This window comes from Lithobates pipiens, unplaced genomic scaffold (genome assembly GCF_037356315.1).
Source record: "Lithobates pipiens isolate NorthernLeopardFrog02 unplaced genomic scaffold, aLitPip1_a1.2 Scaffold_1, whole genome shotgun sequence".
Taxonomy (NCBI): Eukaryota; Metazoa; Chordata; class Amphibia; order Anura; family Ranidae; genus Lithobates; species Lithobates pipiens.
Genome location: NW_027507685.1, coordinates 52974440 through 52989082, shown reverse-complemented (window position 1 = coordinate 52989082; position 14643 = coordinate 52974440). Strand labels below are relative to the sequence as shown.

Genomic DNA, 14643 nt, shown 5'->3' with positions numbered 1-14643 from the left:
CGAAATGAGCGGACTTTTCTCCGGGCGGGAAAAGTCCGCTCATTTCAAAAGTACGGCGGACTGGCATACACACGGCCGGATTGTCCGCCGAAATACGAGTCCGGCGGGAAGATTGGAGTGCAACACGGCATTCTAAGTCCGCTGTACTTTCGGGTCAAAAAAGTATGCCGGAGGCTACACACGGGGGGATTGTCCGGCGGACTTGAGTTTGCTGGACTTTTCCAACCGCTTGTTTGATCGTGTGTACGCGGTATAAGTCACCTCTGTGCTTCCTCCTCCAATCCACAAACTCTATTGGTTAGTTTCACAGCACTATGCAATGCTAACAATGCTGCCTCAATTTTCAGATTGATAGTGATGTGCATAGAATTACAAAAAGCTACTATAAATAAAGAAATTAACAGATTAATGTACTATATAAATAATTAAAATATTTTAATTAACACATAACTGGATTAAATCGGGGTCTCTTCTTAAACCTGTGTCACCCACATAGCTCCTAACCATTGATTGGACTGTTATACCACTGGAGAGTTGTCTTAACCTTTCCCGTCCAGTATCCTAGAGTTAAATTACTTGAGCTTGGCCCTCTGGTGAGTGAATCGCAGTTGATCGCTTTTCAGTGGGCATTTGACAGGCGGTAAGGAGGCATTATGCTGCCACCTTACCAACTTTTATTCTCTAAAAACCTGCACCACAATGGCATGCATTGCACCTGGTTGTAAGGCAGTTTAGCCCTTTAGTTGAATGTGATCATTTTTGCCACACCGCGATGCAAAGCATTGTGTCTGTGGCATGTGTACACCCCTTTTCGCGCCCTTGCAGCTTAAAGGAGAGAGTTGGCGGGTGGGGATAGAAATGTGGCTCAAAGTTTTACTAATCCCAGGACCCTGCATTCACTATCTCTGGTCACCTAAACACCTTTTCTCATGAGCAGTATATAGAAGTCTTGTGACTTATGTCAGTGTCTGGCTGAGCACTGGTTAAAGCTTGTAGGAGGAGTTTTAATTCTCCTCCGACTATCCTATGAAACTGCAGGACCCCTGACTTTCTGTCTGGAGAGTGCTGATTGGCCCTGTGCGATCACATGCACCCACCCAAAAAAAAAATCTCTAGTAATACACATCAAACATAGCATGTGCAGAGTGCCCCCAAGGCTCTGTACTATCAGGAGATGGATTGGGGTCAATGGAAGAAGGGGAGGATCAGAGGAGACAGGATCAAACAGCCTTTTCACACAAAGCAGAGGATTAATGCCTTAGGTTCCACAGTGAGTATAACAAGCCTGCTTTACTGCATATACAGATTGATTTTACTGTTGTGGGCAGGGGCGGATCCAGAGTCTAGTCTCGGGAGGGGCACTGCTAGAAAATGTTTTTTTGGGGGCAATTTATCAGGGAAATGGCTGGTATTGGCACTTCAATCTTCAATCATCACGGCACCATGGTTGTTATGGTGTCAGGATGATTGAAGCGCATTATTTCTATTATTACATTGTAATATAAAAGTAAATGGTTCAACTCACCATAATGCAGAATCAGTGGGAGCCCTGAGTGTGTCACTTGCCACGTCACTTGCCACACACTGCACATTGTCACTTGCCATGTCACTTGTCACCAAATGCGGATTGTCACTTGCCACGTCACCTGCCACACATTACAGATTGTCACTTGCCACACATTGCAGATTGTCACTTGTCACATAGCCTGCCACACATTGTGGATTGTCACTTGCCACGTAGCCTGCCACACGTTGCTGAGTGTCACTTGCCACGTAGCCTGCCACACTTTGCGGAGTGTCACTTGCCACGTAGCCTGCCACACGTTGTGGATTGTCACTTACCACGTAGCCTGCCACACGTTGCAGATTGTCACTTGCCACGTAGCCTGCCACACGTTGTAGAGTGTCACTTGCCACCTAGCCTGCCACACATTGCATATCATCACTTGCCGCGTAGCCTGGCACACGTTGCGAATTGTCACTTGCCACGTAGCCTGCCACACATTGCGGATTGTCACTTGCCATGTTGCCTGCCACACATTGCGGATTGTTCCCAGAGTGAAATTAGGCAGCAGAGAGATAATGTAATCTCTCTGCTGCCCACTGCTTCCCACACAGTGAGGACGGAACTGCAGAGATGCAAGGCAGTGAGAGATGATGAAATCTCCCTGCTCCCCTGCTCAAACGCTGAGCCGCCCAGCTGCCCCCCCTCATCCGCCCGCGCTGTCACCTGCGGAGCCACCCGCCCGGAACGACACCCGCGGAACCGCCCGCGCTGTCACCCGCGGAGCTGCCTGCCCTATCACCCGCAGAGCCACTCGTATTTTCGGAGGGGCCAATTGCCCTGTTGCCCCCCCGGATCTGCCCCTGGTTGTGGGTTTAGTAACATTTCAACAGTTTTTAGTGTAAATGAGGCCTTAAAGTTGAGATTCAGTTCACATCAATCTACCATTGATGTGTGTGTTAAAGCGGTATTAAACCCAAAAGCAAACATTTATATTGCAGCTTACCATTTCTTATATGTGATGTCTGCATTAATTTTCTTACCTTTACAGTGCCTTGCGAAAGTATTCGGCCCCCTTGAACTTTTCAACCTTTTGCCACATTTCAGGCTTCAAACATAAAGATATAAAATTTTAATTTTTTGTGAAGAATCACCAACAAGTGGGACATAATTGTGAAGTGGAATGAAATCTATTGCATTTTTGAAACTTTTTTAACTAATAAAAAAAATGAAAAGTGGGGCGTGCAAAATTATTCTGCCCCATTGCGTTAATACTTTGTAGAGCCACCTTTTGCTGCGATTACAGCTGCAAGTCGCTTGGGGTATGTCTCTATCAGTTTTGCACATCGAGAGACTCTTGTCCATTCTTCCTTTCAAAACCGCTCGAGCTCAGTGAGGTTGGATGGAGAGCGTTTATGAACAGCAGTTTTCAGCTCTTTCAACAGATTCTCGATTGGATTCAGGTCTGGACTTTGATTTGGCCATTCTAACACCTGGATACGTTTATTTGTGAACCATTTCTTTGTAGATTTTGCTGTATGTTTGGGATCATTGTCTTGTTGGAAGATAAATCTCCGTCCCAGTTTCAGGTCTTTTGCAGACTCCAACAGGTTTTCATCCAGAATGGTCCTGTATTTGGCTGCATCCATCTTCCCCTCAATTTTAACCATCTTCCCTGTCCCTGCTGAAGAAAAGCAGGCCAAAACCATGATGCTGCCGCCACCATGTTTGACAGTGGGGATGGTGTGTTGAGGGTGATGAGCTGTGTTGCTTTTACGCCAAACATATCGTTTTGCATTGTAGGCAAAAGGTTTGATTTTGGTTTCATCTGACCAGAGCACCTTCTTCCACATGTTTGGTGTGTCTCCCAGGTGGCTTGTGGCAAACTTTAGACAAGACTTTTTATGGATATCTTTGAGAAATGGCTTTCTTCTTGCCACTCTTCCATAAAGGCCAGATTTGTGCAGTGTACGACTGATTGTTGTCCTATGTACAGACTCTCCCACCTCAGTTGCAGTTCTCTTCAGTTCATCCAGAGTGATCATGGGCCTCTTGGCTGCATCTCTGATCAGTCTTCTCCTTGTCTGAAAGTTTAGAGGGACGGCCAGGTCTTGGTAGATTTGCAGTGGTCTGATACTCCTTCCATTTCAAACTGATCGCTTGCACAGTGCTCCTTGGGATGTTTAAAGCTTGGAAAATCTTTTTGCATCCAAATCCAGCTTTAAACTTCTCCACAACAGTATTACGGACCTGCCTGGTGTGTTCCTTGGTCTTCATGATGCTCTCTGCGCTTTCAACAGAACCCTGAGACTATCACAGAGCAGGTGCATTTATACAGAGACTTGATTACACACAGGTGGATTCTATTTATCACCATCAGTCATTTAGGACAACATTGGATCATTCAGAGATCCTCGCTGAACTTCTGGAGTGAGTTTGCTGCACTGAAAGTAAAGGGGCCAAATAATTTTGCACGCACCACTTTTCAGTTTTTTATTTGATAAAAAAGTTTAAATTATCCAATAGATTTCGTTCCACTTCACAATTGTGTCCCACTTGTTGGTGATTCTTCACAAAAAATTAAAATTTTATATCTTTATGTTTGAAGCCTGAAATGTGGCAAAAGGTTGAAAAGTTCAAGGGGGCCGAATACTTTCGCAAGGCACTGTATTTTCACCTGGTGATCTAGTCAATAAGTCTTTTAAAAGAACAAGCTCTCTAGCAGAATCAGTTACAGAGACAAACCATTTACCACTAACAAGGGGTGCTTACATTGATCCGCTTTGAGTTATTCATGTAAAACCTTTATCCTGAAAGGAAAAAAAAAACTGGTGTTACTGCTTATAAAGTGTGAACTGTTGTTCAGCTTCAATTTCTTAGTGTATTTAAATTTGCTAGTACATCCAACACTCTCCTCCCCCACAATGCTGCTATCCAAAGCTGTCACCTGTGCTCCTTCATCCAGAGTTGTGTCTCACTAATACAGGAGGTGTATTACTGGCCAGATCACCAGGTTAAAACCAAGGAAAAGGCCTTGGAAAAAAAGACAAAAAAGACAAGTAATAAATGCCATTTTTGGTTTCGGGTTTAATACTGCGTTAAGTACCAGTAGACATTAAATGATTAGCTCACATCTGTGGCTTCCTTCACTGTTCAGAGTCGGTTCACACTGAGGCAGCGCGACTGCCTCAGGCGACCTGCATCCGACTTCAGCGACGGCTTGCAAAATGACTTCTGTATAGAAGTCAATGCAAGTCGCCCCAAAAGTAGTACAGTAACCTTTTTCTAAGTCGGAGCGACTCTCCTATTAGAACGGTTCCATTGTACGGAATGGGACCTGACTTGTCGTCGCTAAGTCACCTGACGAGTCGCCCCTGTGTGAATCGGCTCTTAGGGATAAAGCTAGACATACTTGCATCAGATTTTTTTTCAATCAACTAAAGGGCTGAAAGCGCTGGAGACTATTAGCTGCAGCACCGATCGAACAAAATTTTTTCCAGCAAACCCGTTTGCAAGAAGTTGCTCATTAGATTGACTTCTCAGAAATGGGAATGGTCAGAGATGGATTGAAATATGGCCAGTCCTTGCCGAACCTGCCAAATTTCGATCTATCTATGGCCAGCTTAACAAACAAACAATCTAAAAGTAAATCTGTCATGGGAAAAATACCAGCGTTTGTCCTTTCTTAATGTCTTGTGAAAATGATAGTTGCCTGGCTGTCATGTTGACCTCTCCGATCTCAAAACTTGGAGTTAGAAACCTAGAACAAGTTCAGGAAAGCCATAGAAAATGCAGTATTCCCAATCTGCATGTTTTTTCTATAGCAGCCAGAATTAGAAGTTTGAGAAGGTGAAGGGCAGCCTTCATGTTACTCATGTAACCGGATTGAAGGACATGTTTTTTTTATTTTCTGATTTGAAATTACACAGATGGTTATATAACACTGTAGATTTTTACAGGTTGGCAATTTCACATACCTATGGTAAATATTGCCTGCCATTCCAGAATGTGGTTTTATAGAGTCCAGATACTTAGCAGACGATCAGCTCCAGTCTATAGGGAATGGTATTTTACAGGTTTGTTCTGCTGTCTGATTTATGCGGAATGCTTATGTGTCTGTTATTATTTTCCAGGAGAGAGCAATGGGCGAGATATAGCCATCCTATTACTTCTATTAATACCAGCAATAATTATTGTTGCAGCAGTCATCCTGCTCGTTTACATGAGAAGGTAAATTCCTATGCTTATGACAACACTAGTATAGATGTTCCTCTGTCTATCTCTCCGTTTGTCTTTTTTCTTTTTTCTTCTTTTATTCCAGTGCCTTGTCTTTTATTTTATTATTTTTTTATCCCTCCTCTTTTTATATTATTATATCCCTATCTATCCATCTATCTATCAAAAAGGGTGGGCGCGGGGTGCAGAGCACTGAGCCATGAGCCCACCCAGAAAATATATAAAGTGAAGGTAGTGCTGCGCTATGAACCTAAATACTGTGCGTAATAATGTGCAAAGGTGCTCAATGAAAGAGGTTGAAAGAGGCAATGTTCAAAGGTCAATATATATCCAGTTCTAGGCAGTATAAAAACATTTCACATGCCCTGCGATTTCTTCAGATAAAACAATAAAAGTGTATCAATAAGACAATAAAAGTATATCAAACATTCAAATGATTCTTCGTAGAACAGTGTGTGACAATAGCGAATTGTCTTCCTGCTGCTCCTCCCAGCCAATTAGGAAGCGCGTCTTAAGACCTGATTGGCCAAGAGGAGAAGCGACCATATTGGCTGCCGAGGAGGAGATGCAGGGGGAAGCCGCTGATAAGGAGACACAGGAGGAAGTCATCAAAGTTGCCCGTGACCTAGAGGATAGTGTGGGGCTGGTGGGTGGATGACTAAGCGACAGGGCGGTGGGGGATTTGTTACTGGCGGATCGACCGAATGGGGGAGTTTGACTGACCAACTGAACAGGAGGGCGGGTGGAGGATTGTTTTCTGCCCCCCCCCCCCAAAAAAAAAATGTAGTCTGTGTGTCTGTCTATCTTACATTAATAGAGTATTTAAATTGGGTTGTGTTCTATAACCAACGGCCGGTCCGTTGAAAGTGGTCCGAGCAGCTAGTTAGCCTCTAGATAACTTTCCGAAGCAACGAGAGGGGTCTTTTGCTTTGATGTTTTAATTTTGAAGGTAGAGAGGACCTGTCATTCCTTATTTCTATTACAAGACTTGTTTACGTTCCTTGTAATTGGAATAAAAGTCTTAAAAAAACAATAAAAAAAACAATAAAGGAATAGTGTGCATAAAAAAATAAATAAAAAAAATAAGTGAAAAAAAAAATCCCCGTCCCGTCCCGTCCCTCGGTGCTTAAGCGCAGAAGCGAACGTATATGTAAACAGTGTTCGCACCACACGTGAAGTATCGCCACAAACGTTTGAACGAGAGCAATAATTCTAGCACTAGACCTCCTCTGTAACTTTAAACAGGTAACCTATAAAAAATTGTAAACGTATGACGGGACTAGAAAAAGGAAGTTCAATAGCCAGTAGCCAATAGCTTCCGTCTCGTAGTTGAATCTGAGCATGCGTGAGTTTTTGCGCGTCGGAATTGCATACACACAAACGCATTTTGCGGATAGGAACTTTTTCTGACCAAAAAATTGCTCTCAATATTTTGCTGGCCGAAATTCAGCCAGCAAAAGTCTGATGGAGCATACACACAATCGCATTTTCCGACCAAAAGCTCTTATCGGTCTTTTGTTGCCCGAATTTCCGATCGTGTGTATGTGGCATACAGCTCCATTCACTACTAGGCGTTCCGGATCATGGGTGGAATCGCTGCGATCCTGCTCGCAATCCCGAATCGCGACAGATAGCGATCCCCGTCACTTACAATGGCACCCCACTTGCGGCGTGGTCTTGCCGCGATTGTTACCTGATGAACCATGGTAAAATTGCACAAACAGAATCACGGTATGCCTGTGGCCCAAAAGAAGTTTCAGAACAATTGCGGTAAAATCGCACTGCAATCGGGCTACTATTGGCAGTGATCGAAAGGGCGTCTCACAATTTGTAGTAAGTTAGTGATCACAGGCAGAATCGTTGAGATTCCGCCCACGATCCAGGATGCCTAGGTGTGAACAGAGCCGTAGGCCGCGTACACACGGGCGGATTGTCTGCCCAACTTAGTCCGCTGAACCCGCTCGTGTGTGGGCTTCAGCTGACTTTTTCAGCGGACAGTCTGACGGACTTAGTCTTTCGGAATTTCTGTAATTTTGTCCGTCCAAACTTGGTTTCAGCGGACAATCCGCTCGTGAGTAGGCAAGTTGGACGGACTAAGTATGGCGCATGCTCAGAAAGGATTTACACGGCGAAAGGTTGCATTGCAGTGTATTGGACGTCGTATTTCTAGTCCCGTCGTACGTGCTGTACACGTCATCGCGCAAGCTTTCAGCGGACTGTCTGTTCGTCGTGTGTGGTCAAGTCCGTTCATTTAAAAGTTGGACGGACTGTCTGTCGGATTGTCTGACGAACTTAGTTGGGCAGACAATCCGCCCGTGTGTACGCGGCCTTAGGCTGCATTCACACAAGATTGTGGTCGGAATCACCGTAATTCCGCCCCCCGATTTCAAATGGCTGCAAAACAAGGGGCACGATTGTGATGTCATTACTTCTAGTAGCACCCTAATCATGCAGCAATCTTGCCACGAGACGGTAAATCACGTTGCAATCGCGACATCACACATCGCTTGTCCCTCAAAAAGGAACACTGGCTTCTTTTGGGTGACAGTGTGCCACGTAGTGATTTGCCATGATTGCAGTGTGATTTTCCATCTGACAATCTTGGCAAAATTACAGCGCAATTGAAGTGCCATTAGAAGTAATGGTATCGCAATCGCGTTTCGCAGCCATTTGGAATAGCGGCGATTCCACCCACGATCATGTGTGAGTACAGTCTAATAGTATTTCATTTTTGTTTTCACTTTCCTAATTGTAGCAAAGAGTTTTATTTCAAAACTAAAATACTGTGGTGGATCCGCGCGAATGGCTATTGGTTAATACTTGTTTTTGTCTTTGTGGGAACTGCTGCCCCTACTACGACTACCTAATTAGGTAGAGTCTGAAATGGAAAGTATTTAAGGGTAGTAGGTATGGCGCTGTTCAATTGTTTGTATGTGTGTGGTGCCCTTTAAATAAAATATAAATTCCTAGTGCTTAATTAAATACCAGTTTAGTATCTGTTAACAAAACATATTCTTTGAAACCTATTTTGTTAATTGAATTTGTAAAGTGACCGGTGCTTTTGTTATTCAGAAATAAATAAGTAAAATAATAAAATTGTATAAACATTTGATGTGCAAAATAATGCTTAAAGTGGTTGTAAACCCGCTGAATTATTTTTTTGCTCACCTGCAAAAGAAAAGGCATAATGAGCTAGTATGCACCGCATACTAGCTCATTATGAAATACTTACCTTAGAACGAGGCCCCCGACATCTGGCCCGATCCATGCCGAGGGAGCTGACATGCGCGGGAGATTTCTTCTCGGCAGGGTCTGGCGTCTGCTGGACTTTCAGCTGAGAATCCCCTGTGCGCATGCATTGCTGCAGTCAGCGACGCATTGCGAGGGGAATATTTCCTAAACCGTACAGGTTTAGGATATCTTTTTTTTACCTACAGGTAAGCCTTATTATAGGCTTTCCTGTAGGTAAAAGTACCAAAATTGACTATACAACCACTTTAAGTGAACAATATTTGCAATTTAAAGTGACTGGTGCTCTTTAAAATTAGGCAAATGAGCAAATAGTCAGTCTTTGAAATATAGAAATAGTCCTTGGATGAATAGTCAGTAAATCATGTGACAGATGCTCTTCAATCGTGCACATCACAAATTCATACTTGTGTTGGTGCTTCCCTTTGTGCTCCCCCTATGGTACTGCACTCACCAGAAGGCTCCCCCCTCTAATGCCGCGTACACACGAGCGGATTGTATGGCGTACTTAGTCCGTCATACAATCCGACGGACAGTCCGTCGTACTTTCCACTGAACGGACTTGACCACACACGGATACACAAACAGTCCGTCGAAAGCTTGCGCGATGACGTGTACAGCACGTACGACGGGACTAGAAATAGGAAGTCCAAGACACAGCAAAGCACCCTTCCGCCGTGTAAATCCTTTCTGGGCATGCGCCATTCTTAGTCCGTCGAACTAGCATACTGACGACCGTATTGTCCGCTGAAACCAAAGTACGACGGACAGAATTTCGAAAAAACCGAAATACTTAGTACTCCGGACTGCACGCTGAAAAAGTCCGCTGCAGCCCACACACGAGCGGATTGTCCGCTGAAATGTGTTTCGACGGACTAAGTACGCCATACAATCCGCCCGTGTGTACGCGGCATTAGGAGTGTCCCACATTCACACTTTATGCCACTATGTAGCAGACCCAGATCCACGCCTTTATGTGTCTCTCCTCTCCTTCCGCTTTTAGAAATTCAGCCCCTCTGTCTCATTCACCTCCATGAAGATTCTTCAGCTTCTCTGGAATCTTCTGCAAATGTTCATAATGAACTCTAAAAAGAATCGTGACTGGCCTCAAACTGAACATTTCTCTTCTGAAAGCATTTGACAGGTGGTGAGGATGTTGTATTGCCTCCTCGCCATCTGCTTTAACCCTTTGAATCTCGCACTAGCGCACTACAACCGTGTACGTTGCACGTGGTTGCAGGGCATTTGCAGAGTGGCCCCATTTAGTTGAAGCGGCAGGTGGTATCATTTCTGCCCTGGCTGCAGCATGTGTGCGCTCCCAGCTGCTGTCTCTGAAGCTAAAGGGGGTAGCGGTCAAGGGCTGATAAAAGAGTGGCTAAACCACAGGTTTTACCCCCCCCCAACCGCTAGTGTGAACGAGCCCTAAGACAAGGTTTTCTTTAAAGAGGCTGCAAAATGTTTCAGATTTGATATTTTTCTTGGTCATGAAAATTGTTTGAAACATATTTTTTTGTCTACTCTGTAGGTTGAAGATTTTGATTTTCCCTCGAGTTCCTGACCCTGGAAAAGTGTTATCCAGTGACTTGCAGGTAAATACTGGTTCTCTAAAAGTGATTGTAAAGGTTTGTTTTTTTTCTTTCTTTTTTCTTTTTTTTTAATAACAAACATGTCATACTTACCTGCTCTGTGCAAAAGTTTTGCAGAGCTGCCCTGATCTTCCTTTTCTGGAGTGTCCCCTCCTCTTCATCTTTTGCCCCCCCCCCCCCGGAGAGCCGCTTTCAGTGAGGGCACCGACTGCTGTGTCCATTGACACAGACGGCAGGACTCAGCTCCGCCCCCTGTTCTTGTGTCACTGGATTTGATTGACAGCAGCGGGAGACAATGGACCTGAGGCAGCGGCTGGAGTTGCTGGGCTCGTGCTAGTTGCTGGAACGATCGGGTTCAGGTAAGAAAAAGAGGGGGGGCTCTGGGGGGCAGCTGCAGCACAGAGGGTTTTTCAGCTTAATGCATAGAATGCATTAAGGTGAAAAATCATGAGACTTTACAACCCTTTTAAGTTTATCATGTACTCTGGAGCTAAATCTGCATTGCAATTTAATTTCTATGCATTTTTTTTCATGTAGTTTCAGTGCAGCAAATGATATACTGCAAGGCTCTACACACTCATATTGCAATAGTTCATTGGCATTTTTACATGGCTCCCGGGACTACAGAAACAGATCCTTTTGCACATTAACAGAAAATTACACTTGCATTTCACAATGCTCTAGTGCGGCTTTCTAGCAGCGTGCGTGCAGCACAGTGGTTTAGGTGCGTTTTCTGAAAGTGCACTAAAATTCTTACCTGTGCGAAAACTGTGTGTACACTATGATGGGAAACCGCACCAGAGCAGTGTGAAAGGGGCCTAAATTTACTGGATCTGGGTGATCACCGCTCAGTATTATTTCCTATATGCTTTGACTGCCTGCTCTCCTCAAAATCCACACTGCAATTACTGTTGTATGTATTGTATGTATATTTATTACTTTACTATTGCAATTTTAATTCAAATTACAATTTACAATTACCTTTATTTAAATAATTGAATAACTATTGTACAATGTTGTAATTTAAATTGCTGTTCATAAGAATTGAGCTTAATTTATCATTGTCAAACAGCAACGTGTTTAGTAAACGCACCACACTTACAAGCAGCTAGCACTCAAGGCGACTGTACAACCCTTGTAACCAATATACTATTAATTAATGTGCAGTGCTACATCAAGCTAATACAGAAATCTGTATAGTACAACCCAGTATTTTAATAATGCAAGAAGGTTATATTCTAAGAGAAAAAGTCCATATGGAGAAAAATTCTTCCAGTATACAGTTGTCAGTAGTACAGCTCACCAGAAATGGCAGGTATTGGGGCATAATATGATATCCAAAAGATAATGCCAGGTGCAAAAGGAGGTCTCCACACATGAACCTTCACCCAAACATTGCACACACCAGATAGAGGGTTGAATAGGGAACGGTATCCTGGAGCACCACACTAGGTAAAAAAGCTCACTGACCAGGAGCCCAAAAAAGACTTCTATAGCGTAGTATTTCTTTATTTAACATTCGTATAAACATTAAAGTAAGCAGTAAGTGCACTTACATTGGTGGCCGCCGTTCCAAGTACATGGAAACAGCGGTGTGGCGTCAGCAAATAGGCTTCTTACAACGCACGTTCTCAAGGGATTGCCTCCATTGATTGCCTCCTGAGCCAATTCCTTGAGAACATGCGTGACACGAAATGTGCTGGGAGGGACCTATTTACTGATGCCACGCCGCCATTTTCATGTGGTGCATTTTCAATGCATAAACTGTGCTGGTGGCAAAGATAGCCCGCAGCCCATAAATAGAGTGAGTGTTCCCGGTATTGTCTAACGAGCCCAACCAGCATCATGTTGGCATGACACAAGGAAGTGGTGTCTAACCTTGGGTTTTAAAGATGATTCCATCTCTTGGAGGATTGCTTTTTTAACAATGCTATTATAAGTCAATATTTACATGTTTATGGTTTGCATCATGCTTTTTACATGTTTACTATATTTGTATGTACTCAATGCTGCATGCTACTGTTGTGTGTTTAAGGCTGCGTACACACGGGCGGATTGTCTGTCCAACTTAGTCCGCTGAACCGTGTTTCAGCGGACAATCCGCTCGTGTGTGGGCTTCAGCGGACTTTTTCAGCGGACTGTCTGACGAACAAAGTCTTACGGAATTTCCGAAATTTTGTCCGTTCAAACTTGGTTTTGTCCGTCCAAACTTGGTTTCAGCGGACAGTCCGCTCGTGTGTAGGCAAGTTGGACGGACTAAGTATGGCGCATGCTCAGAAAGGATTTACACGGCCGAAGGTTGCATTGCAGTGTATAGGATGTCGTTTTTCTAGTCCCGTCGTACGTGCTGTACACGTCATCGCGCACGCTTTCAGCGGACTGTCTGCTCATCGTGTGTGGTCAAGTCCGTTCATGCAAATTTTGAACGGACTGTCTGTCGGATTGTCTGACGAACTTAGTTGGGCAGACAATCCACCCGTGTGTACGCGGCCTTAGACAATAAACACATCCATATTACATTGTTTCATTGTTGAGCCTCTTCATACACACCTCATTTAAAGTCTCGACCCCTCTTTTTTTTATGCACCAGATTTAGGAATGGAGATGTATGTATGTCACATATGTCTCATTTAAAGTCCCCCAAAAAAACTCTTTCCCATCTCTGACCCTTGAATTTTCATTTTTGAGTTTGCGTCTTTGTCTTTCATTTTCTTCTGAGCTTCCATTTGTGCTTCATTTCTATCAAAGGAATTTTGCACTTTTTAAAAAAAAGGTGTTTATTTTGATTTTGTAACATAAAAACAATAAAGGAAGGACTGTAATTCCAAATGTGTAAAGTGAACATAGAACCACGTTCATAATGAGTGGATCAAGTTTAACAGTCCATAAGAAACTGAAATACCCCAACAACACACACTCAATACCTTCATACTTGCACTCTTTCAAACCTGCAACACATGCGACCCCTTAAGGACAGCAGACGTCTAGGATCCCCCCATGCATTAGATATTTCATATAAAGCAATCTGTGATTATCAATTTTGGCATCTTGACGAAAAATAATAATTAGAGTCCATTAGTAATGAACCTACAGGGAAAGCTGTGAAGAAAGGACATCCCCTCAGAAATCCTCAGAGACATCAAGCCATGGTTTCCAGATTTTAGTGAATTTCTTAGGACATGCCCTACTCTTGTATATCAATTTGAATTTGGGAAGGACTCCATGAACAATGCGGAAGAAGGCGTGGGCTGAAAGGACGCCCACATCCTTCCAGTGAAATAGGATGGTTTTACGTGCATAAAATAATAGTATACGTAACAAAGTTCTGGCGTGGGTACGTTGGACATAGTCGTTGAGTATTCCCAAAAGTCCCACCTCCGGGGTGTGAGGTAGCGGTAGATGAAGTTTGTGGTCAAAGAAAGAAAACAATTCCTTCCAGAAAGTTGAGAGTCCGGGACAGGTCCAGAATATATGGAAAAAGTCAGCAACAATCATATCACATCTAGCACATGCAATATCCTGTCCCAGACCCATCCGGACCAGCCTAGCTGCAGGTGGTATATAAACTTAAATTGTACCAGTAGGTCAGCAGTTCTAATTATCTCCTGAAAACATATCTGTTGTTTCTTCCCAGTCCTCTTCAGAAAGCTCAGGCATAGACAATAGCCATTTGCAATGAGAGTTCTGGAAAGGATCAGCTCCCACCAGCTGTAGGTGACCATAGAAGTTCATCACCAGTTTGGCAATTTCCAGGAACGACAGGAGATCTTCAAGGAATTTTGCACTTTAGTTGCTTCCACATTTGCACAAGCTTCTTTTAGCTTGTCATTTAATGTCAATCTTGTGTTGTGAGCCTAGTTGATCTGGCTCTGAGATATGGTCTCTCATAGATGAGCAGGTCGTTGTTCTGTTTCCTCCTATACATCTTGCACTAAGAGACCTTTTTATTGATTTAGCACTCTTAAACCTTGTACACAGACAGACAGAGTGTCAGACTTTTGTCCGAAGGGTGTGTGCCTGGATTTTGTCTTGCATACTAACGGCACACAATTGTCGGCCAACAAACAC

At 43.6% G+C, this 14643-nt stretch overlaps 1 protein-coding gene across 1 annotated transcript in view; it reads left to right on the top strand.

Moving 5' to 3' along the window:
* Window positions 1-14643, top strand: part of LOC143999605 (interleukin-13 receptor subunit alpha-1-like) — a 174714-nt gene that overhangs the window by 141007 nt on the left and 19064 nt on the right. Inside the window, exons 9-10 of the mRNA XM_077493984.1 lie at window positions 5638-5734; window positions 10515-10578. Of these exons, the coding sequence (XP_077350110.1) occupies window positions 5638-5734; window positions 10515-10578 (161 nt within the window). The remainder of the gene's footprint in view (window positions 1-5637; window positions 5735-10514; window positions 10579-14643) is intronic.